The 24488-nt window shown below is 35.7% G+C and overlaps 2 protein-coding genes across 7 annotated transcripts; one reads left to right on the top strand and one right to left on the bottom strand.

The window, feature by feature from the left end:
- Positions 1 to 234: 234 nt before the first annotated feature.
- Positions 235 to 5739, bottom strand: LOC105179357 (ankyrin repeat family protein). Of its 6 annotated transcripts, none has more exons than XM_011102960.3 (5): positions 5198 to 5739; positions 4034 to 4796; positions 2623 to 2659; positions 2419 to 2552; positions 235 to 827 (listed from the first exon to the last, which is right to left on the bottom strand). In XM_011102960.3, exons 1-5 carry the CDS (start codon positions 5679 to 5681, stop codon positions 425 to 427), a joined length of 1821 nt encoding a protein of 606 aa, XP_011101262.1. In that variant the 5' UTR covers positions 5682 to 5739; the 3' UTR covers positions 235 to 424. The 6 variants fall into 6 exon arrangements, 5 of the variants coding, with proteins under 5 accessions (XP_011101262.1, XP_011101263.1, XP_088732851.1 ...); XM_011102961.3 differs by having other exon boundaries at positions 4034 to 4793; XM_088876725.1 differs by having other exon boundaries at positions 4034 to 4564; positions 5198 to 5523.
- Positions 5740 to 11336: 5597 nt separating this feature from the next.
- LOC148784649 (uncharacterized) lies at positions 11337 to 12938 on the top strand. The gene has a single exon (XM_088876495.1). The coding sequence runs from the start codon at positions 11823 to 11825 to the stop codon at positions 12936 to 12938; it is 1116 nt and encodes a 371-aa protein (XP_088732621.1). The 5' UTR covers positions 11337 to 11822.
- Positions 12939 to 24488: the final 11550 nt, after the last annotated feature.

The following is a 24488-nucleotide window of genomic DNA, read 5'->3' as shown; positions in this document are numbered from 1 at the left end:
TTACTACCTTTTCAACATTCTTAATCTTGTCCAACAGAATGACAGGACATTGCATAATGGTCTGCTGCAACTGTGCAACTCTGCAAATGTCTCTACATTTTTAGTGTTCTCAACATAAAAATGAAATTCCAAAACATATACAAGAGCTTCACTTTTTCCTTCAATGAAAAGACAAACAGCCAAATCTATCTTCTTTACTGGGAAAGGGGTTGTGGTATGCAATGGTCAGAGTCATTTCAGATGATGAGTCTTACATTATCATGAATGCCTGCTTTGTTAGTTTGTTTACACCACACCAAAACTCTCAAGTACTATTCTGCACAATTTTTTGAACCTAAACACTTATTCTCTTTTTACTACAAAATTTTGGTGTCAGTATGAATACAATACATACTATAAAGACTCAAAGAGAAAAAATAAGAATCTATTCTTCCAGTCCGTCAGGCTTCATGCCAACAGATTGGGAGGAGAAGACAGTTCCTTCGTAACATTCAACAGTACCTTCAGACTCAACAGATTTCTCTTGCTGGCCCACAAGCATGAGCATCTCAAGCCGCTTGTCAAAAAGTAGTGCACTTTCATCTCTCTTGTCAAGTTCAGCACCTTCAGCTTCAAGCCACTTCTCTCGCAAATCGTCAAGTACATTTCCTTCTGTTGCATTTGCCTCTGCTCCTGGAGCACTTGGCATTGTAGTTCTAAGTGCTGAATCTCCAGATGGAGGTGGCAGAGTCAAAAGCATTGCTCGAAACTGTGGAGTTTCAGCAAAAGTCTCAAAATTGCATGCTATCATATCGAGACAGTATTCACGAATCTTCAAGACGCCATACCTTCAAATGTATCAAAACATCCCTTAGAATTACCAAAAGAGAAGAATTGAGATTTTCAAATTAAAGATCCAATATAGGGTCACTTAGAAAGTCTTAAGTAGAACTGTCGGGCCAAGGCTAGAAAATACACGACCAAGATAATCATTGGAATGGCCTTTCACCCAATGGGTAAATTTTCAATAATAAACATATAATTTATTGACTAGCGCAGAGTTTAACAACTTCAAGTACAAGATCCCAATATCCATTCTGTATCAACAGTCAGAAGCAAACATCACAATACACATATCAGAAATCCGTATGCACGAGCAAAAGCATAATGACCTGTACATCATAATATGTAATAATCATCGGTAGACAGAATCCAGGAAAGGATAGGTTTAGGTATTGTTTACACCTTGCCTACACTTGACCGGTGATAAAAACTATACATAAAAAGGACAGAAAAAAAAGGTTAATAAGTACAAGGGTAGTGGCAGGAGTGACAAACGTGGACCAAAAATTACCCTGAGGGCCAAACTTGGCCTGAGGCATAGAAGACTTTGAAATCCAGTTGCAATTACCAAACTCGAAAAGATGCCCTACTTCAGATTGACTTTTGGACATCCGTATTCTGATGTCAATGAGATATCTCAATTTGAGCAAACATCAAAATCAATAACGCGTTTCAAGTTTGGAAGCATTCTCTGTGCAGGGGAATGCCGTAATTGCAAGTCATTATTACTCAATGGAGATATCAAAGAAGTTGACATGTGGGACTAGATTAAAATTTCACAAATATATCATAACAAAATGGGAGAAAGGAGAAAATGATGTGAGATTTCTACACTTCAAATGTTATGACGGCAAGCAAATGTCAAACATGATAGGCCAACACAGGGCACCCCATTATATAACCAGTTGAGTTGCAAAAAGGAGAAATTTCTGCATATCTTGATGGATAACCACAGGGAGAAAAGCTCTATCACTGAAAAGAGATCGTTCAAGTACTTAGTGATCTAAAACAGAGAAATGCATGCTGACCTTAGTGAGCTGAAAACTGCATATTGTATGATTTTTAACCATAGGGAGACATTGCAAGGTATAAAGCATGTGACATGGCCTCTTCTATCACATCAAGTACTCTGTCCAATTGCTTTATAGATTAATAAGGGTAAAGGATTTGGATTTTTTTCTAATTTAATCTCAAATTAATTGTTAACTTTTGATGGAAGGCACTGTACAAAAGGCTTGTGTACCATGGGAGCCCATCTGAGAACCCAGAATAACCTTAAGGATTATCATGTGATGTTCCACATGTAAATTCAGTTCCAATGGAATTAAACTGTTAATGGATAATTTTCACCTAATTCAATATTATTGAATAGTACCTTCCACTTGGTAGCCAGAATCTTATTCACTTTTAGCAGTCACCTTAGAAGTTTCCCCATAGTTTTTCTAGCAATAATTGTTGGGAAATTTGTCTATTAATTATTTAATGTCAAATGGTAGTGGTGAAAAAGAAAAGAAACAGATTAAACAAACCCACACAATATATCTATCAAAAGACTGTGAGGACAGGTGAAAAAGAGAAGGCATTGATGAAGCATACATGTCAGATAATAGCAACCAATGACATAAGTCTGCAGGAGAAACCGTTTCTAGTTGGGGTAGTAGAGCATCAGCTACTGCACGTTTAAGAGGAAATAATAGATATCTTGAAGCAGCATCAAACATTTCTTCAGCCTGCATGATTAAAGATTCAATAAAATAGAAAAATATAATACGCATTGCAAGGGTTGTAGGTGAAGCACACCTGATCAGGGTCTATATCCGTCAGACTATCGGTATACCTGAATCAACAAAATATTGTATCATATTAGAAAGAAAGTAGAGTAGATAAAGATTAATGAGGGAAACCATGGAGTCCACTTGAAATATATTGAATCTTTGAGGACATAAATTATTGATTATTCCAGAACACATTATAAAGGTGGCTCCAACAAAAACGCATATGAGCCATGATGTGGAAAGCAAAAAAACAAAGAAAGAAAATATTTCAGTGAAGGAGGTGATCAGTTTGTAAAAGTGTAATGCTTCTGGAGAAAGGTTTCCATAAAAAAGTATTAATGAGGAAAACAAAACCTCATATGCAACTCAGCTTCTCTCTCTCTGCAACTATAAAACCATATTATCATCCTTCATCTAATAATATCAGAACCTAAAAGTATTCCTACAAGTTAACTTGAACCTCTGTTTCAATCAGATAACAAAGAGGAAAAAGAAAGTGCAATCAATGTTTGAAACTAGTGCTTACAGAGTTGTGTTTGTGGTGGAAATGGTCGGGGATATATCACCGGGAACTGTGCACAAGGAACTGCTACGGAGAGACGCAAGTAGGTTCTAACAAGTAATCCCATTATAGCAGTTATAAAGGCATTATCAGGGCAGAACATTGCATAATTGCTCCAAGACAATGATTAGGCTGCAATTCACCAATTTTTTCATGCCTGGGCCACATACCTAATGCCTGGACATGCACTTTTGTTGCCTACTCCCCTAGGCATATACGTTTCTGGCCTATTCACAATATAACTGTAGGACCTCAGAACACCCAATAAACCATGAATAGAACCTTATTCTCAACATACAAATATCAGAGTCATCTCCCAATTCTTGGAAAGGAAGAAAATAAACTCTTCCACATATTTGCTTCAACATAAAGAACAGCAACAGAATGAGAAGAGGATTTGCACTGGCTGCTAATCACTTTTCACATGAGGACATGATGGACTTGCATATTGAAACCATCACTACCATCAAACATTATCAGGTATTCTCTCTTTTTATGAAGCTATACAGCAAAGATTTGCATTCCGTTAACCAAAATAATAAAGAAGTGTGAGAAAGGGAATTAAAGACCAAAAGTTAGCAACAACTTTCTATAAGTGAGGCAAGTGTAACATTAAGAACCTTTCAGGTTTGATTGGCCATCTATATGTAAAAAACATAAAGCATGAAAACATGCCTGGGGCTAGTTCATCACACTTTGCATTCTTTTGGCACGTGTGAAAGAGAATAGACACTTTAACATTTAATGTCAAAAACCATGTCGGAAACATGTCTAGAGCTAGTTTATCTGAAAGCTCAGACTCATCACGTGTGTGTGTTTGTGACAGAGTTTGTTAGAAAAAGACACAGAGAGAATGTAAAGAAGGAATGCTTACATATATTCTATCATTTTTTGAAAAGCCTCTGCACTCAGGTCATGTTCTTCTAGACATGGAAGAATATAGCCAGGTAAAGAATCCCTTTCCTCAAGAAAATCTTTCATTCGGGATAATCTTGCCTTGAAGTATTCTGATCTTGATGCTAAGACAACTTGATGGCATCGAAATATCTTCTTCTCAACCCTCAAGCAAACATCTGCCACATCATCTTCTGAATCACTCATCTGAATTGTACCAACAAGAGATATGATATCATCAATACTATTCTCCAGGCTCTGTCCTCTGGAGGAATTAGCAAGAGAGATCTGCAGGACGCGATTTAGTGCAGCTGGGAGACGATCTTCTTCTGGAAGGGAAACGCCCTGCAAAATAAACCTTTTCTGGGAGTTGTCTATGTCTCTAAGGGCTTTGTACTCCGCATGCCTCTGATGAACTAATTCTTTCTCAAGAAGACTTTGTAGAGAGTGGCACTTGCAAACTCGGCAAATTCTAACAAGATCTTCCATGTCATCGACAGCAACCTCCAGCCTATCAGAATAAAAGAAGTGAACAAGGCTAAAAAGAGATGAATAAGTAAGCTTTTCCCTCGAGAATCGTACTTCCTTTTTTTCTCTCCAATCAGTCTCAAATTTTTTCTTGAAGAATGGTGATCTTGCACTCAAGATGAGCCTGTGAGCTTCAAGGGGTCTTCCTTGCACATAAAATACAATATCAGGGGGACAATAGCTGGAACTGGATTCTCCATTTGATGAATTACCTACTAGTCCATGTTGAATCACCATGTAAGCAATCTCAGTAAATACTAAAGCTTTCTTAATTAAGAAAAGAGTAATATTCTTAAGTTTGTGGACGGGTACTGGCCTTTACAGTATAAATTAAATAAAAAAATTGATGTCCCAAATTCACTGTCGTCTAGAGCACAGATATGACGACATCTATAGTGAAACAGAGACCCCAACTATAGATGAATCAGATAAGAGCATCATCACTCTAAAGAAAACACCTTTCAAATATGCCCAGAAATGCTGGATGTGAAGTTACCAGAATTGTTCCGGACACAACAATGTTCAACAGTACCAAAATCAATTAGCCTAAAAACGGAAAATTGAGACAAATTACAATTCATTCAGGGAGTGAGAGAGGAGGAGGAGGGGGACCGACCTGGCAAAAGAGGAATTATATGATTGTCGGTGTTGAATTGGTCTTGTAGGTAGGCCTGGTTGGCTTTGCAGGCCAAGAAAGTGTCTCTGAGGGCCGCCTGCAAAGGTTGGAGCGGTGGTGGTCGTGCCTCGAAGGCCTTGAGCAATTTTCGCACCTTGAGATTGAGGGCAGCATAGTGGCATCGGTCGCCGTCGAAGGTATGCTCGGAGCAAATGGCGCCGCTCTCGAGCAGCATGCGAGCGGCATCAAGATGGCCAGCGAGGCAGGCGTAGTAGAGGGCGACGGAGTCCCATTGGTCACGAGCGTTAACATTGACACCAGAGTCCAATAAATAGCGGAGACGGTCGACATCGCCGGCGCGGGAGGCCTCGAAGACGTCACCGTAAGGAACCTTCTTGAGTGGGAGTGAAGAGTGGAAGTCCTCGGCCTCCAGCTCAATCTCGTCGAGCTCAGACATTGCTGTCGTCATAATCCTTTCACTCATATTCTCAGTCTTCAACTTCAACTCCCATTTTTACCAAACCTCCACATATAACTACGTCTGCCAAATCCAATCATTATATTTGTAATAATAATTCATAAACTATGACATAAATTAATTTCAAATAATATATAAAGTAATGGTTAAATAAATTTTTACAAAGGAAAAATCAAAGCATAAATGTTTTTTAGAAGTATGGATTTAAGTTTGCAGATATTTAACTTTTATTTAATCTCTAATTTATAAAAATGGCATTTAAGTCTACACACATTTTGTCTGCCAAAACTAATTATTATGAGCTTTCTTCACACTTAATTAATAGATTAGTGATCAAAACATATTCGATGTGTGTATATTATTTTAATTTTTATAAATAAATATAAATAGATTAAATTTGAATTTTGTAAAAAAAGTTGATTTATTTAATTCATTAAATAAAATGGTTATTTAATGAAAGAAAAAGTATAAGTAACAATAGTTTGGCCAATTCACATTTTGCCTAAAAAAATAGTTTTTTTAAGGTCTTGAATCTTAATATATAGTACTACCAAGTCAGGCATATTCGGTTAATGTGCAATTTTATTTTTTTAAAAACAAAAGCAATATCTATGTGTTTATGAAAAAAAAAAGAATTAAGTGTAATACTTTTTTATTTGGGAAAATATAAGCAACCCCATTGTGATATTGCAAATGAGTAAATTAGCCCCTTATAAAAAAATAAATAGTGATTTACCTCCCTATATTTTTTGAAGTATAATAATTTACACCCTTATGATTTTTAAAATGAAGCAATTTACCTCCATGTATAAGGAGGTAAATTGCTGAGTTAATTATTTTTTTATTATAAAAAAAATTTATTTTATCATAATTATTTTTAAATATATAACAAAAACATGACGAGTCGCGATTTCAAATCGCGACTCGTCATTAAATATTAGCCAAAAAATACAAAATTTCTCAAGTCGGGAAACAAAATCCCGACTTCAAGTCGGGATTTTGAATCCCGACTTGGAGTCGGGATTCTGAAACCCGACTTCAAGTCGGGATCCTGAATCCCGACTTGAAGTCGGGATTTTGTTTCCCGACTTGGGAAATTCTGCTTTTTTTTTTTTCGTTTAAATTATTATTATATAATTTAATTTATATATAATTAATTTTAACAATATACTAAAATCAATAATTAATAAAATTAACATTGCATTAACTTAAAAAATTACAATTAAGGGTACAAATGTAATAGTTATTTATTTTGTACAATTGTAAAAAATTACATTAAATTATACAATTACAAATATAAAAAATGTCCACCCGTTCCACAATGTCGTCTGTGGCGTTGACGTCGAGGTCTTCTAATTTTCTCGCCCACATTTTGAACTGGCTCATTTTGCGCCTCATTTTCTTCACCAACAAACCGACTTGATGTTTCAGAACTTGACTCCACATTGTCACGATATGCACCAAATGATGGAAATGGAATTGGTGAAATATTATATCCTTGTGTATATGGTTGATTAAAACCAAGACCAAGGTCAAGAGAAAAATCTTGTGTTTGATTTGACATATATGGAGTCGATTGAAACCAATCACCTTGAGATGGTTGAGGCATATAATAATCTTGAGTCGGTTGAGGTACGTAATAATCTTGAGGTGGATATACTGTAGAAGGACCAGCTATATCCACCCCAAAATCATGACGCTCAACTGAACCAGTTGACATTCGGCTAGAACTTCTTCTTTGCCTGTGGGATGTTGTGGGAGCATCATCGGATGGAGAAGCAATTTGTTGTGGCTGTTGGGTTATAGCCTCCTTGATAATATGTAACCCATGTTCAAATCTATCCACCAATTGACTATATCCTTCGATATTTGGTGGTCTAGATCGACATAAAGTTTCAAGGGCATTCACCTCATTTGCCTGAAAAGTGTAGAAAAATAATTAGCCTTGTGTTGTTAAAAATATATATAAAATAAAACATATAATATTATATAATAACGTACCACAACTTGCAACATAGGTGCTTCTCCAGGTTGGTACCCACTTTCCACACGTCTATCAGTAGATGACGACACGAAATTTCTTGTTATGTTGTAGTACCACTCCCAATAACCTCGTTCTGTTTCCCTTCTATTAGAAATGAGTGGCCTATGTACAACCGTGTCATATCGTCTTTGCCATCTATTGATGTATTGTATGTGTTGCAGAGACCAATCTGCGCTCGTGTGATTTTTACGGGAAATATGATGGAGGCTCATATCACGGGTATCCGTCGATTCTGGTACATTCTGCCTCATCCTGAATTGGCGAACAACTCGTTCGGGACGATGTATTTCAACTATTGCGTAGAATATCAACAGAACGGATGACCTCCACAACTGGGGGTTCAATTCATCGGCGTAAGCCATAATGACATCCGAGTCCATGTCATACGGCTGCCATATGAACTGTAATAAAAACAAAGATGTAAATTAATATGAATTTAATTCACGGTATAAATATACGAATAATATTAAAATTTAGTTACCTGATCCGCCTGCATCTCATCCAAAATTTCTCGTATGACTCGTACAGTTCCCGAACTGTAGTGGTGAAAGTGTGCTGACAATTCCAAGTAGCACCATATGGTGCTGCTGGGAGCCAGCGATTGTTGTCCATTTGCACTTGACCCATAAATAGCCGTTGGGCACCAAGTCCAGGACAAAGTGGCGTAATCCGTGACCACGCCCAAATCTACATGAACAATACAAATATGTGTTATTAATGAATATCAATAGCAAAAAAAAAAAAATGTGTAAGACTTTTTAAGTCAATTTTACCTGTAGCAATTGCAGCGCTCCACCAATTGCCGCTTTGCCTTTTGTACTGGCATTGCACAATTCGCGATATAAAAATGCCAGCACAGCACTCCCCCAACTATAGTTCCTCGCGGTTTCTATATCTTCTAATTTTGAAAGATATAGTAATGAGATATAGTTACCTAAGGAATCTGTGCACATCAATCCCCCAAATAAAAGTAATGCAACGGCACGTGCGTACTAGACGACGACAGCCTGGGGAGTATTATAAGTAATTTCGACCGCCGCCAAATGAGATGTAATTGCCGATGTCTGTAATCTCGAGCCCTTCAACACATTTGCATCCGGGCTAAAATCTATGTAAGTAAGGCAATATTCTTGCCATTGTTGTGTTGTGCGGTCGAAATCAATTTCAGTCACCGGCTCGCCGTCTATTGGGAGTGCCCAAATTATTTGAACATCTTGTAGGGTAATTGTGGCTTCCCCTACACGTAAATGAAAACTGTGCGTCTCCGATCGCCACCTCTCCACTAATGCAGTGATGAGTTGTTGATTTAATTGAAGGCGTCCGCACCTGTAAACTCCATAAAATCCTATTTGGTGTAGGATTTCTTGTACACGCTCGGACATATTATTTTGGTTAAAGTAGCTCCAAAAGGTACCATCCGCACGCCGTGAAATGAGTACGGCGTCTAGGTCACCATCTGGAATATCGTCAGACCTATGTTGGGCTTGTTGAGATAATACAGTACTATCACGAGGACCGTAGACTGATCGTCTATCCATTTGTGTGAAAAAAAAAAATTGAAGACAAACTCACTGTATAAGATGAAGGTGGGTGAAAATTTTTGCTGGTGGATGAAGTGAGTTTCCACCCACCTTCATCCGTCCAATTTATAATGGTGGATGAGGGTGGGGGAAAATTTTTATTTTAAAAAATTAAAAAAAATTTAAAGGCTGGCCGCGAATCAATGGCTGGCAGCGCCAGCCTTAATTTTAAGGCTGGCTAGCATCAAGGGCTGGCAGCGCCAGCCTTGGTCAAAGGCTGGCGCTGCCAGCCTTAATGAGGGCTGGCCGCTGCCAGCCCTCCATTAAAGGGGGTTGGCCCGCGCGGCCAGCCCCCTTTAATATATATATATATTATATATACATATAATATATTTATATGTATAATATATTATTATATATTATATATTATAATATATTTATATATTATATATTATATATGTAAATTGTATATCTATTATTATATATATAATATATATTATATTTATATAATAAATATTTATATATTATTTATTATTATAATATATTTATATATTATATATTTATATGTATATGATATATTTATATGTATATTTATATACATATCTATTCCATCACGGTGATGGGATAGATGGCTGGTACGTTGGCCAGCCTTTAATAAAGGCTGGTAGGTCGCCTACCAGCCTTATTAAAGGCTGGTAGGCGACCTACCATAATAAATGTCGAGCCTATAAATATGCGTGATCAGCTTGTTTTCGTCATATTGTTTCAAGCAGCATAATCCCTCGTTCATCCCATATCAAATACGAAGAGTAATTTTACGTAGAAACTTGCAAAAAAAAATGTCAACTTCATCTTCTCGCATTGAGATTTTTTTGTATTTTGGTGGTGAATTATCGAGTGATGGATGATCTGTTACATATGATCAGACGCCCATTGCAACGATGAGGATCCCCCGTTCATCCAGTTATGATCAATTTTTGTCAAAATTCTACAAAAAAATTGGTGTTGATAGCTCCCGATTTTCATTGAATGTTTCTGCAAAACATTCGTGCCAATACCTAGGGCGAATTAAGGAAACACTGATACCAATAAAGGATGACGATACATTGTCATTCTTTACTGATCCTACAGCTGGGTTTCCACTAATGGAAATATTCGTCGAAACGGTGAAAATCGAGCACGAAGATGCTCCACAAATTGGCCGAGGTTGGGGAGCTTTCGATTCCCGGCAGTTGGTGGATGACAACTCACAAATGAGTCAACAGTGGGGGGAATACATGGCGCTGTTATCGAGCCAAGGATTTCCGTCATCCTCCAACTATGAAAATTTCACAGGTACCTATAACTCTAATTTCGATGCAGGTACTTCTAACCCCGATTTTGGTGCTGGCACATCAAATTATGATACAGATTGTTATACTCCGAATGTGGTGTCTGTCACACAAGGGCTCGATAATATTGAACTTAATTACACAGAGCCCACCCACTCACATACTCCATCCACCTCCCATTTTATACCAACTTCTGCAAACCACATTGCCGAGCCAGAAGACCTTATTGCGGACAGCCTGGCTAATGAATCAGATGCAGCTTCCGAACCGGATGAAGTGGATTATCCAATTCCACCTGAGGATGGAATAGAAGATGTTGACATAAATGTTGTCGCCGAAAATGTTGCACAAGGTACGTCAACATCCACTCAGCCGGTTACGCCACAACGAACTTCTCAGGAAACATTTTACCGCTCCATACCATTTTTTGAACAAACATTCCCGGAGGTACTAGTGGATTCCATTGATGTACCGAACTTAAGGTATGCAAAATTTTATGACAAAAACGAAGGCAGACTTGATGTGGGAATGCTTTTCAAAAATAAAGAAGCTTTAATCGAGGCGGTGAAAGATCACTCAATACGATATGCCCGCGCGAGTATTGGGTACCTGAGAGTTCAAAGACCAAGTGGAAAGTATTGTGTAGGCATACCACCAAAGGTATATATATATATATATTTGTCGTATATGTCTAAGCATACAAAATTATTCGACTGATTTGTGTTTATTTTTTGCAGCTATGCGGTGTAGATGGGAGCTGCGAGGCATTTACAAACCAAAAATGGGAAGGTGGACAATAACAAAATACGGAGGGGACCATATATGTATATTGAATCAAGTGTCCCTCGAACACGGTAATTTAGATAGAGTATATGTTGCTTCTTTATTGTTAGGACATGTAAAATGCAACCCGTCGTACGGAATCAAGCATGTCATCCAGACTGTGAAAGACCATACCGGATACGATATAGCATATCAAAAGGCATGGTACAGTTTGAAAATGGCACGTGAGATGGTTTATGACACATGGGAGAGCTCCGTTCAAAAGCTACCCAAATACTTGGGAGTTCTCCAAAAATATAATTCAGGAACGATTGTTGAATGGCAACATAAAGCCCGCGACACATCAACCGGTGCATATGTGATAGGGTACGTATTCTAGGCGTTCAAGCCGTGCATTGAAGGGTTCCAACACTGTCGCAACCTTATCAGTGTAGATGGGACCCATCTATACACAAAGTACAAGCACAAGATGTTGATTGCTGCTGCCATGGATGGAAATCAACAGGTACTTCCTCTTGCTTTTGCTATTGTCGATGAAGAATCACTTTTATCTTGGAAGTGGTTTCTTAGACAATTGAGCAGACACATTATACGAGGGCGACGGGGTATCTGCCTTATTTCTGACCGCCATGCTGGTATCACAAGAGCTGTACGTGAATGTCCGGATTTCATGCCACCTAACGGCGTGCACCGATATTGCTTGCGGCATGTGTGTTCCAATTTCAACAGTAAATACAAAAATGTTGTGTTGAAGGATCTTTGTTGGAGAGCTGGTTCTGAATATCAGATCAGAAAATTCAATCGCACTATGGAGGAGATAAAGAAACAGTCCCTCGAGGCGTTTCAGTGGTTAGATAGGATCGACAAGGAAAAATGGACAGCATCACATGACGGTGGATGGCGATGCGGAATTCTGACGACAAATATGTCGGAATGCATAAATGGAGTATTGAAAGGGGCTCGCCGCCTACCGTTGACAGCAATTGCTGAGATGACGTTTCAGCGAAGTGTCCATTATTTTCGTGAGAGGTTAGCAAGAAGTACTGTAATGTTGACCAACAACCAACTGTGGACGGATTTTGCATATAAGATGTTCACACGTTGGCATCAAAATTCTGTTGAACATACCGTCACCAAATACCATCAGTTCCAGCAGTCCGCCTCGGTTGTTACAAGACGTCACGGTGGACATGGAGTCAACACCCATGTTGTCAAAATTGCGAACCGAGAATGTTCTTGCGGCAAATGGACTCAATTTGGTATACCTTGCAGTCACGCTCAAAAGGTATGCGCTGCATTCATGATTAATGCTGCATCAATGGTGAAGGATTATTACGATATAATGACTTATAAGAATACATATTCTAAGTCATTTGAACCTGCACATTCCGAAGATTATTGGGATGTACCGGGATTTGAGTTGGTCCACGATCCTACTATTCGCATCTCTTCGCGCCCTGGTCGAAATCAAACAACACGTATTCACAACGAAATGGATTGGGCACAAAGGCGTGCACGACAACAAGCACAACAAAGAAATTCTTCAACACAATCGGATGTGCCAGTACCGGGTAGCCAGGATTAATTGTATATTTTTTGTATTTTTTACAATTGTACAAAAATATACACTTTTACATTTATACATTTAATGTAATTTTTTATAATTATACAAAATAAATAACTATTACATTTGTACCCTTAATTTTAATTTTTTAAGTTAATGCAATGTTAATTTTATTAATTTTGGATTTTAGTATATTGTTAAAATTAATTATATATAAATTAAATTATATAATAATAATTTAAACGAAAAAAAAAAAGCAGAATTTCCCAAGTCAGGAAACAAAATCCCGACTTCAAGTCGGGATTCAGGATCCCGACTCCAAGTCGGGTTTCAGAATCCCGACTCCAAGTCGGGATTTTGTTTCCCGACTTGAAGTCGGGATTTTGTTTCCCGACTTGGGGAGTTTTGCATTTTTTGGGATTAATTTAATGACGAGTCGCGATTTCAAATCGCGACTCATCATGTTTGTGTTATTATTTTAAAAAAAATTATAATAAAATAATATTTTTTTATAATAAAAAAATAATTAACTCATATTGCTTCATTTTAAAAAGTATAGGGGGATAAATTGTTATATTTTTTTTATAGGAGGGTAACATATTCATTTTCAAAATCAGGGGATAAATTATTATTCACCCCTTTTTATTATAATAGGATCAAGAAACAAATTCATAGAATGATGGAAATAAACTTGATATATATAAATAAGTTTAAAATTTTATGATAGTTTTTGTCTAATTAAACAAAATTATTAGAGATCAAATAAGTAACAGATCAAAATTGATAAATAAAATTGCATGAATACAAAATTAATGAGAGATTTTATTGATTAAATAAATATTTAAGGGTCTTTTTGACAATAAATATTTAGTCACCCAAATTAATTATTTTCTAGGTTAGATTTTTAAGAAATAGTATAGATAGATAGATTGATATCTGAAAAAAAATAATTGACTTTCTGTTTTTGGTTTATTAAATTGTAAATATTTGATTATATATACTTGCGGTACACGACGCACTCGACATATATGTAAATTTTCTTTAAATTACAAATAAATAATATTTTTATTGATAAGTTAGTTATTAATCATGGGATAGTGGTTTAAAAAATATAAAAGTATCCAAAATTGAGAAAGTTTGAAGGGTATTTAATAAACTTACTAAAAAATATTAAAATTACTGTTATGACAAAATTTTATTAAAGAGAATGACTGAATTAAAATGGTAATATTTGAATATTCAAAAATTAAATGTGCAATATCTTCATTTGAGTTATTGCAGAGATGGGGTAAGCAGCAGTAGGCAAAGAAAGAAATTGAGTTATAATGTTGCATACAGTAGGGCAAGGTAGAGAAGGTCTTTCACAAGCATGGACAGCCATTGATAGAGGTTTCACTGGGACTGGGATGGACTTAATTTTGTCAATAATGAAAGATGGTAGAGAAGCCCAATTGAGTGAGTGAAAGGCAAGGTGGATCAACTTATGAATATTTTTCCTAATACAACTATAATGACTAAGTTTTTTAGCAACTATATATGGACAAGTAGTATTTGTGTTAATTATTTTATTATTATAAAAATATAATTTTTTTTTAAAAAAAAGGCCCCTGTCGTGGATTGGAACCACGATTCTTTTTTATTTTTTTATTTTTCATTTAATTTAATTTTATATAAAATTAATTTTTAACAACATATTAAAGTCCAAAAAATTATAATTTTAAATTTGTATTAATTTAAAAAAATACAATGAACTATATAAATGTAATTTTTTATATAATTGTAAGAAATACAACGAACTATACAAATGTAATATTTTTTTGTACAGTTGTAAAAAATTCAATGAACTATAGAATTGCAAATGTAAAAAATGTCCACCCATTCCAATTGCGCCTGTGGCGTTGACGGCAAGGTCTTCTTATTTTCTGGCCCACATTTTGCATTGGCTTATTTTGCGCCTCATTATCATCACCACTGGGATTAATGTCCAACCGACTTGATGTTGTTGTAAAATTAGACTCCACATTATCACGATATGCACTAAATGATTAAAATTAAATTGGTGAAATATTGTATCCTGCTGCATATGGTTGATTGATTCCAAAACCAAAGTCAAAATGTACTTGTGAAGAATATCTTCTGTTTGGATTGGCATATATAGAGGGGATTGCAACCAATTATCTTGACGCAGTTGAGACATGTAGTAATCTTGAGGCGGTAGGGGCACATAATAATCTTGAGGTGTATACACTATAGAAGGACCAGCTATATCCACCCCAACATCATGACGTTCAACTGAACCAATAGACATTCGGTTAGAACTTCTTTGCCTGTGGGATGTGGTGGGAGCATCATCGAATGGCGAAGCAATTTATTGTGGCTGATGGGTTATGGCTTATTTGATAATATGTAATCCGTGTTCGAATTTGCCTACCAATTGACTATATCCTTCAATATTTAGTGGTCTAGATTGACACAAAGTTTCAAGAGTATTCACCTCTTCTGCCCGAAGATTGTAGAAAATCAATGAATGTTGTGTTGTAGAACAAATCTTTTAAATAAAGTATGCGATATTATATAACATACCACAACTTGCAACATAGGTACATCTCAAAGTTGGTACCCGCTTTCCGCACGTCTGTCAGTAGAGATGATACGAAATTTCATGTTATGTTGTAGTACTATTCTCAATGTCCTCGTTCTGTTTCTCTTCTATTAGAAGTAGGTGGCCTTCGTACAATCGTGTCATATCGTCTTTGCCATCTAGTGATGTATTGTATGTGCTGCAGGTTCCAATCTGTGCCCGTATGATTTTTTAGGAAAATCTGATGTAGGCTCATGTCCGTAGTATCCGTCGTTTATGGAATATTCTATCTCATCCCGAATTGGCGAAGGACCCATTCTGGAAGATGCATTTCCACTATTGCATAGAATACTAATGGACATGATGATCTCCACAGCTGAGCGTTCAAATCAGCGACGTAACCTATAATGATATATGAGTCCATGTCATACGGCTGTCAGTTGAACTGTAATAAATAAAAAGATGTAAATTGAAGGATTTTTGTTGGAGAGCTAGCTTTAAATATCAAATCAAAAAATTCAATCGAATTATAGAAGAGATAAAGAGCAAAAAACTAGCCACGTTTGAATTCTTGGACAAGATTAACAAGGAAAAATGGACAGCATCTCATGATGATGAATGGCGATGCGGTATTTTTAACGACCAACATGTCAGAATGCATCAATGGAATATTGCAAGGGGCTCACCACCTACCGTTGATAGCAATAGCTGAGATGACGTTCAACATACTGTCCAATTTTTGCGTGAGAGGTTTGGAAAGAATAGTGTAATGTTGACCAACAACCAACTATGGACAGATTTTGCATACAAGAGGTTTACACGTTGGCAACAAAATTCTGTTGAGCATACCGTCACCAAATACCATCAGTTTAAATAGTTCACCTCGGTTGTTATAAGACCTCAGAATGGACATGGACTCAATAGCTAGGTTGTCAAAATTGCGAATCGAGAATGTTCATGAGACAAGTGGACTCAATTTGGTATCCTTTGCAGTCATGCTCAAAAGGTGTCGCCACATACGTGATTAATGCTGCATTAATGGTAAAGGACTATTATGATTTAATGGCTTACAAAATACATAATTCTAAGTTATTGGATCCTGTGCTTCTGAAAATTATTGGGATGTCCCGGAATTTGAGTTGGTCACGACATTACTATTCGTATCTCTACACGCGCTGGTCAAAACCAAACATCACGTATTCACAACGAGATGGATTGACCGCTAACGCATGAAAAGCAACAAGCTCGACAAAGAGGTTCTTCTACACAATCAAATGTGCCGGTGCGGGGTTGTCAATAATAATTATATAATTCATTGTATTTTTTTTAGAATTGTATATAATTAGATTTATATAATTCATTGTATTTTTTTAAATTAGTACAATTTTAATACTATGATTTTTTGGACTTTAATATGTTGTTAAAATTAATTTTATATAATTAATTTATATAAAATCAAATTAAATAAAAAATAAAAAATAAAAAGGAGTCGTGGCTCCAATCCATGACTTGAAGTCATAGATTGGAACCACGACTCCATGTTATGGATTGGATCCACGACATCAAGTCGTGTATCCAATCCATGATAGGTGCATTTTTTAAAACAAAAATAAATTTGCATCCGAGAACCGTTATATTTTTATTATATATTTTTATTTAAATTATATTTATATATTTTTTTATAATAAAAAAATAATTAACCTAGTAGTATTTAAGTTTGAAAAAAGAAGTGAATTATCGATGCAGACACAAGCCTTGTTAAGCAAATGTGATTGACCTCAGTCTCAGGAAATGCATGAGTCCGGTTGTTGATTTGCTAGAAATCTATCCAAACGTTCACACGTAAAATGATTATCAAATTGTATATTTTACCAATTATAAAGGTGACCCGGAACCCCAAATCCAACAAATTGCATGCATTTATACAATCAACAATCTTTTGAGATTTTGGAATGGAGGAAACTGTTGGAGTGGATGATCAAAAGTCAATTGGGTTGACTATTTCTCATTGAACAATCTTTATCCAAAAAATATTGAATTAATGAATACCGTAAAATTCATCAAGTTGGCAGTGTGTTTTACTGTGCTCACCACTAATGTTGAATAGGGTATGTAAAGAAAAATTGGCCCAAACCAAAGGCTGGGCCTTTATCTCTGGACGACCATTTTTACTTAAAGCCCAAAGGGCCACCTATCCACTAACCCGCCCCACAAACAGGTTTGACCCGACTGCTTAATATTTAAACCCTCACCTCTCATTTCTCTAACCCTAACTCTCCCCCTTCTTCTTATTAGCCGTCTGCTCTTCTCCTTCCCCAAATTGACTCTGTGGGTTTTCCCCAACTTCTTGTCTTCTGTGTTCTTTACTAATAGCTGGTTATGGACCACTAATGTCCAGCCTCTTTATATAGCTAGTTCGTATTGGTTCATGGCTAACAAGCTAAGAACTCTTCTTCGTCTTTTTCCCCCTTTCTGAAAAAGTTTTGAGATAATGCCTTTGTCGTAACCTTTGTGGTACTAACAAAAGCCTTTGTGACATTTTTCCTTAGTGGATATCTGGTGGAGCCTTTGTGGTTCGAAAGCCTTTGTGGCTTGAGTGATTCAAGCAACCGTGTAAAGGTTGTGGCCTTTGGCCTTTTGTTCCTTGGGTCTTTAGGCTTCTGAGCCTTCATATTGATCTATATCATTCATTTCTCTTATTTTACTGTTTTCAGGTTTGTTTATTGTATCTGTTCTTCTGTTTATTAGAATCATTGTAATTTGTTATAGAAAGGTCTGTAATTATATATAAGTTCTTTTGTTCTGTAATATAGCTGGAGACCGATCCACACCTCACAGTGGTATCAGGGCACTGGGTTAACTCTCTGGCTTTAAAAAACGCCACAAATGGTAACATTGTTCTAAACCCTAACTCTTTTAATTTTTCTATCCCAATACCCAAACCCTTACTATTGTCCTTACATAGCCGGGCTCCTGAAGCCGTCGGGTATCTGGTTTGAGTGACAGTTAAGGCCCCTGTTTTACCTTTTATTATTTCTACGACTTGTTAATATTACTGCTATTCTGTGTTCTGATGTTTTCTTGTAATAATGTCTGGATATAATTTGCAACCCTTTGATGGAAAATTTGACTTGTCTATTTGGCAACAAAAAATGAAAGGTATTTTAATACAACAGAAAGTGTTTAAGGCTATAGATGGTAAATATCCTGAAACTATTTCTGAAGAAAAAAGGCTTGAAAATGACAAGTATGCCTATTCTTCTATCATTTTGAATTTGTCTAACTCTGTGATTCGAAAAGTTGGAAAACAAAATACTGCAAAAGATCTTTGGAAAATTAGAGGAAATTTATACTGAAACATCACTTCCTAGTAAATTATTTGTTTTGAAAATTTTTTTTTTATATAAGTTTGATTTCTCTAAAAATATTGAAGAAAATCTTGATGATTTTACTAAGTTAATTCAAGATATTAAACTTACTGGAGATAAGAATATTGATGATTATACACCCATAATTTTGTTAAATGCTATTCCAGAATCTATGGTGATGATGTTAAAGCAGCTATTAAGTATGGTAGGGATAATGTGAGTTTAGAAACTGTAATTAGTGGTTTGAAAAGCAAAGAAATGGATTTAAAATCAAATGTTTCTAGTTCTAGTAATAATGAAGTAAATTTTGTAAGAGGCAGACCTAAGTCTTGAAATAAGAATAATAACAATTTTAAGTTTAGAAAATATAGTAAGAATCGTAGTAGAAGCAGGGGTAGAAGTCCTTCTAGGACTAAATATCGTAATAACAACAATAAAAAGAATGATGATAAAAACACTAAAAAGGACTTTAGGTGTTATAATTGTGGGGGTAGAGGTCATTTTATAAAAGATTATAAGAAACCCAAAAAGAATTCTCAAAATGATTCTGCTAATGTTTCTGAAGAAACTTCAGATGAAGTGTATATGGTTTCTGACATTAATTTTGTTGATAATTCAAATAAATTTGAATGGCTTGTTGATTCTGGATTTACATTCCATATGACTCCTTTTAAAGAAATTCGGATGAACTTTAAGTTTGAAAAATTAGGTTAAGTTTCTATGGCTAATCAAAAATTATGTGATGTTCTTGGTTATGGTGATGTTTATCTTACTTTTGAAAATAATTCAAAAATTACCCTTAAAGGTGTTAGATATGTCCCAGACTTTGCCCATAATCTGTTGTCATGTTCAGCCCTAGAGGAAAAAGGGTTGGAAGGGAAATGGGGTACGAGGGTCATGAAAATTACTAAAGGGTCCTTAACCATTTTCAAAGCTATAAAGTAAAGAAATTTGTATCTTCGCAATGTGCAATATGATTCTTTTTCTGGTAATGTCTCCACAGAAAATAAGTCTGACCTATGGCATAAGAGATTAGGCCATATTAGCTTAAAAGGACTTGAGTTATTGCATAAAAATGGTTTTTTGCATGAAAAACCTTATGTTATAAATTTTTGTGATGACTGCATTATAAGAAAACATCATAAAGTGCATTTTCCTTCTTTCTCGTACCCAACTCCCACTTCTTCAAATTGCATCTTAGATTACGTGCATGCAGATGTATGGGGTCCAGCAAATATTGAAACTCATGGAGGAAACAAATACTTCCTTTCTATTATAGATAATTTTTCCAGAAAAGTGTTTGTGTTTCTTATAAAGCAAAAATCTGAGGTTTTTGAAAAATTTCAAAATTGGAAAAATCTTGTTGAAAACCAAACAGGTAAAAAGCTTAAGGCTTTAAGAATAGACAATGGACTTGAGTTTTGTAATAAACAGTTTACTAAACTCTGTGATAAGTATGGCATTAAAAGACATAAAACCACTCCCACCACCCCTCAACAAAATGGTGTAGCTGAACGTATGAATAGAACTTTGTTGAACAAGGTTAGATGTCTTTTAACTAGTTCTGGATTACTAAAAACTTTCTGGGGAGAAGCACTTTTAACTGCAACATACTTAGTTAATCGTTCACCCTCTGTGCCTTTATTTGGTGATATTCCTAAAAATTTATGGTCTAATTCTGATGTTGATTTTTCTTCTCTTCGCATTTTTGGGTGCTCTGCTTTCTATTTAGTTAATGGTGATAAGCTTGATCTTAGGTCCCAAAAATGTGTGTTTATTGGTTATCTACCTGGTGTAAAAGGATATAGATTATGATTAAGAAACCAACCTGGTTTTAAAGTAGTAATTAGTAGAGACGTAGTATTTAATGAATCTGAAATGCCATGTTTGAATACTAACTCTAAAATCATTGAGAGCTATAACATTGAAAATACCTTTAATAAGGTGGAACCCAATAATCCGGATAACCAACAAGGGGTTAGAGAAGAAAATCAAGATAATCAAGATAATCAAGACGATAATGAAAACCTAGAAAATGAAAATCCCAGAAATACTTATCAGTTAATAAGGGATAGAGAACCTAGGGAACGTAGAATTCCTTCTAGGCTTAGAGATTACCACCTAGCTTTAAATACTGAAAATTTCGAACCATCTTCTTATGAAGAAGTTATAGAAATCTCTAATTCTAAAGAATGGTTGTCTGTCATGGATGAAGAACTTAAAGCCTTAAAAGAAAACAAAACCTGGGTTTTGGTTCCTAAGTATAAAAATTCCTCAATAATTGACTGCAAATGGGTTTTAAAGTTAAAGAAGAAAATAATGCTAAAAGGTTTAAAGCAAGATTTGTAGCCAAAGGTTTTACACAAAAAAAGGCATTGACTACACTAAAATGTTTTCTCCTGTAGTTAAATTTACTATTGTAAGAATTATGCTTGCTTTAGTTGCTCAGTTTAACTGGGAACTTAAATAAATGGATGTAAAGGCTGCCTTTTTTCATGGAAACCTAGATAGGCAAATTTACATGTCTCACCCTTATGGATTTATTGATAAGAAAAATCCAAATCTTGTATGTATGCTTCAAAAATCCTTATATGGTCTTAAACAATCTCTAAGACAATGGAATAAAAAGTTTGATCAATTCATACATTCATTAAATTTCAAAAACAATGCTTATGATCCTTGTTTACATTTTAAGTATGAAAACAATGTGCCTTTATTCCTTGTCTGTGAATGAGATGTTAATTGCTAGTCCTAGTCTTAGCATGATTGAATGTTTATAGAAAAATCTATGCAAAAAATTTGAAATGAAAGACCTTGGAAATGCTAAGAAAATACTTGGTATGAATATTGAAAGGAATAGAACCAAGTCAACTATTTTCTTAAATCAAACATCTTATATTCAAAATGTTCTTGAAAAATTTTCAATGGAAAAATCAAAACCATCTTCTGTACCCCTTGCTGCTCACTTTTAGTTATGTAAGGAACAATGTCCTAAATTTGATTCTGAAAAAGACAAAATAAAAAATGTGCCTTACTCAAATGCTATAGGATCTGTTATGTATTTAATGGTTAGTACTAGGCCTAATATAGCATATGCAGTAAGTTGTTTAAGTAGGTACATGTCAAATCCTGGTTCCCTTCATTGGGAAGCCTTAAAATGGCTCTTAAGATATTTAAATGGTACTAAGAAACTTGACGTAACTTTCTCAGAAAGCCTTAATGGAGTTAAACTTGTTGGATATGTAGATTCTAATTATGCAAATGATAAAGATAGCAGAAAATCAACTACTTCTTATGTCTTTACCTTATGTGATGCATGTATAAGTTGGAAATCCCAACTTCAAAATATTGTAGCTCTTTCTACTACTGAAGCAGAATATATCGCCACTACTGAGACAATAAAAGAAGCAATCTGGCTTAAAGGATTAATCTCTGAAATTGGTTTTCCAAAAGAAAAACTTGTTGTTTTCTCTGACAGTCAGTCTAGTATTCAATTGTGTAAAAACCCAGTTTTTCATTATAGAACCAAACATATAGATGTCAGGTACCATTTTATTAGAGATGTGATAAACAAAGGTTTAATCAATCTAGAGAAAATAAAATTTGTAGAAAATCCTGCTGACATGGCACAAAATGTTTACCCATAGAAAAATTTAAAACCTATTTTGAAATTCTTAGTTTATAAATTGTTATTATTTAACCTATTTTTTTATTTTTTGCAGGTACCTTTTTAAAGGCAGTGATGTAGACTAAGACCCACCATCTTGGTTTGGACCAAGGTGGAAATTGTCAAGAAAAATTGGCCCAAACCAAAGGCTGGGCCTTTACCTTTGGACGGCCGTTTCACTTAAGGCCCAAAGGGCCACCTATCCACTAACCCGACCCACAAATAGGTTTGACCCGGCTGCTTAATATTTAAACCCTCACCTCTCATTTCTCTAACCCTAACTCTCCCCCTTCTTCTTATTAGTCGTCTGCTCTTCTCCTTCCCCAAATCGATTCTTTGGGTCTCCCCAACTTCTTGTCTTCTGCGTTCTTCACTAATGGCTGATTATGGACCATTAATATCTAGCCTCTTTATATAGCTGGTTCGTACTGGTTCATGGCCAACAAGTTGAGAACTCTTCTTCGGCATCTTCCCCCTTTCTGAAAAAGTTCTGAGATAAAGCATTTGTGGCATTTTTTCTTAGTGGATATCTGGTGGAGCCTTTGTGGTTAGAAAGCCTCTGTGGCTTGAGTGATTTGAGCAACCGTGTAAAGGTTGTAGCCTTCGGCCTTTTGTAGGCCTTGGGTCTTTAGGCTCCTAAGCCTTCATATTGATCTATGTCATTCATTTATCTGTTTGTCTATTTATTAGAATCATTTTAATTTATTATAGGAAGGCCTGTAATTATATATAAGTTCTTTTGTACTGTAATATAGCTGGAGACCGATCCACACCTCACAGGGTATATGTAGTTGAATGTAGAAAACATACACTACAACTCTCTCCAATGGAGCTCTTGGCCCTCTCTCTTTCTCTCCCTCTCATCCCTCAAATTCTCTAACTTTTATTGATTTAGGATCAAGTGTAGAATTGCAGAGTTTTGAGTAGAGAATACACGAATTGATAGTTTAGTTCTCTTTCATCATCTTCGAACCGATTTTTATATCTTCTGGCAAAGAGACCAAAACTACCAAGCCATGGGTGGTGTGGATCATCTCCAAAGGGCTTCTATGTTGGAACCTAAGCTGAACACGGGGTCGAACATCCATTGCCAGCTGCAATGAAAAATGAAAGAGGTAAAATTTTATTTTCTTAATCCACATACGACATCAAAAGCCAGGGAACACCAAAGGTACAACCCTTGGTTGATTGTAGAATTATTTTTTTATTATTCATATTTTCCCACTTTTTAGTTTCACTATATTTCTACTCTCGGGTTCCTAGGCCGATCCAGTTTTTCTTCAAGTGGTATCAGAGTCTGGTTCGATGTAGGAATATAAAGTTATGTGTGTTCTTTTCTTATGAGCATGAAGAACTTGTTTATCGGTTTCTTAAAGCATGATTTATTACTTTATTTTGATGATTATATGTTCAGAATTAACTTGTTTTGATTTTGCAGTTACTTGGATATTTAGTGTATTTAAAAAAATTGGATTTTCTATAAATACATGGGTTTTCTTTTAGTTTAATATGCAGAAAAAAAAATTGAAACAGTTACTGTAGCAGCGCACTGCCAACCGACACAAGTCAGTGCGTGCATAAGTAATTTCATCGGGCTTCCGCTCGCGTGTTTTGGGACCGATCCACTTTCCTTTCAATATGGAGCCACCAGAGGGTTTTCACATACCTGCAGGTCATGTATGCAAGCTGAGGAGACACTTATATGGACTAAGGGAGGCTTACAGACAGTCGAACCAAGAGTTCACCTCAATGCTAGTTCTTTTGGCTTGATTCAATATAAACATGATTATTATTTGTCTACAAGAGGGTCTACTGACAATTTTTTGCCTTTACAAGTATATGTAGATGATATTTTTATTGCAAGTCCATGAAAGGAGCTGATTACAGAAGTTAAACTCTTTTGGGAATACCAGTTTCTCATAAAAGATGTTGGGGTAGCAAAGTTCTTTGGTTTG

Source organism: Sesamum indicum, linkage group LG12 (assembly GCF_026168435.1).
Source record: "Sesamum indicum cultivar Baizhima isolate 11 linkage group LG12, ASM2616843v1, whole genome shotgun sequence".
NCBI classification, from domain to species: domain Eukaryota; kingdom Viridiplantae; phylum Streptophyta; class Magnoliopsida; order Lamiales; family Pedaliaceae; genus Sesamum; species Sesamum indicum.
This window is presented reverse-complemented; position numbering and strand designations above follow the sequence as displayed.

Coding starts and splice junctions, on each gene's coding strand:
- LOC105179357 (XM_011102960.3), bottom strand. CDS start 5,681: ATGAGTGAAAGGATTATGACGACAGCAATGTCTGAGCTCGACGAGATT. Junction 2,553..2,622: donor CGGATATAGACCCTGATCAG/GTGTGCTTCACC, acceptor TTAATCATGCAG/GCTGAAGAAATGTTTGATGC. Junction 828..2,418: donor TGGTTGCTATTATCTGACAT/GTATGCTTCATC, acceptor ATACATTTGAAG/GTATGGCGTCTTGAAGATTC.
- LOC148784649 (XM_088876495.1), top strand. CDS start 11,823: ATGTTGATTGCTGCTGCCATGGATGGAAATCAACAGGTACTTCCTCTT.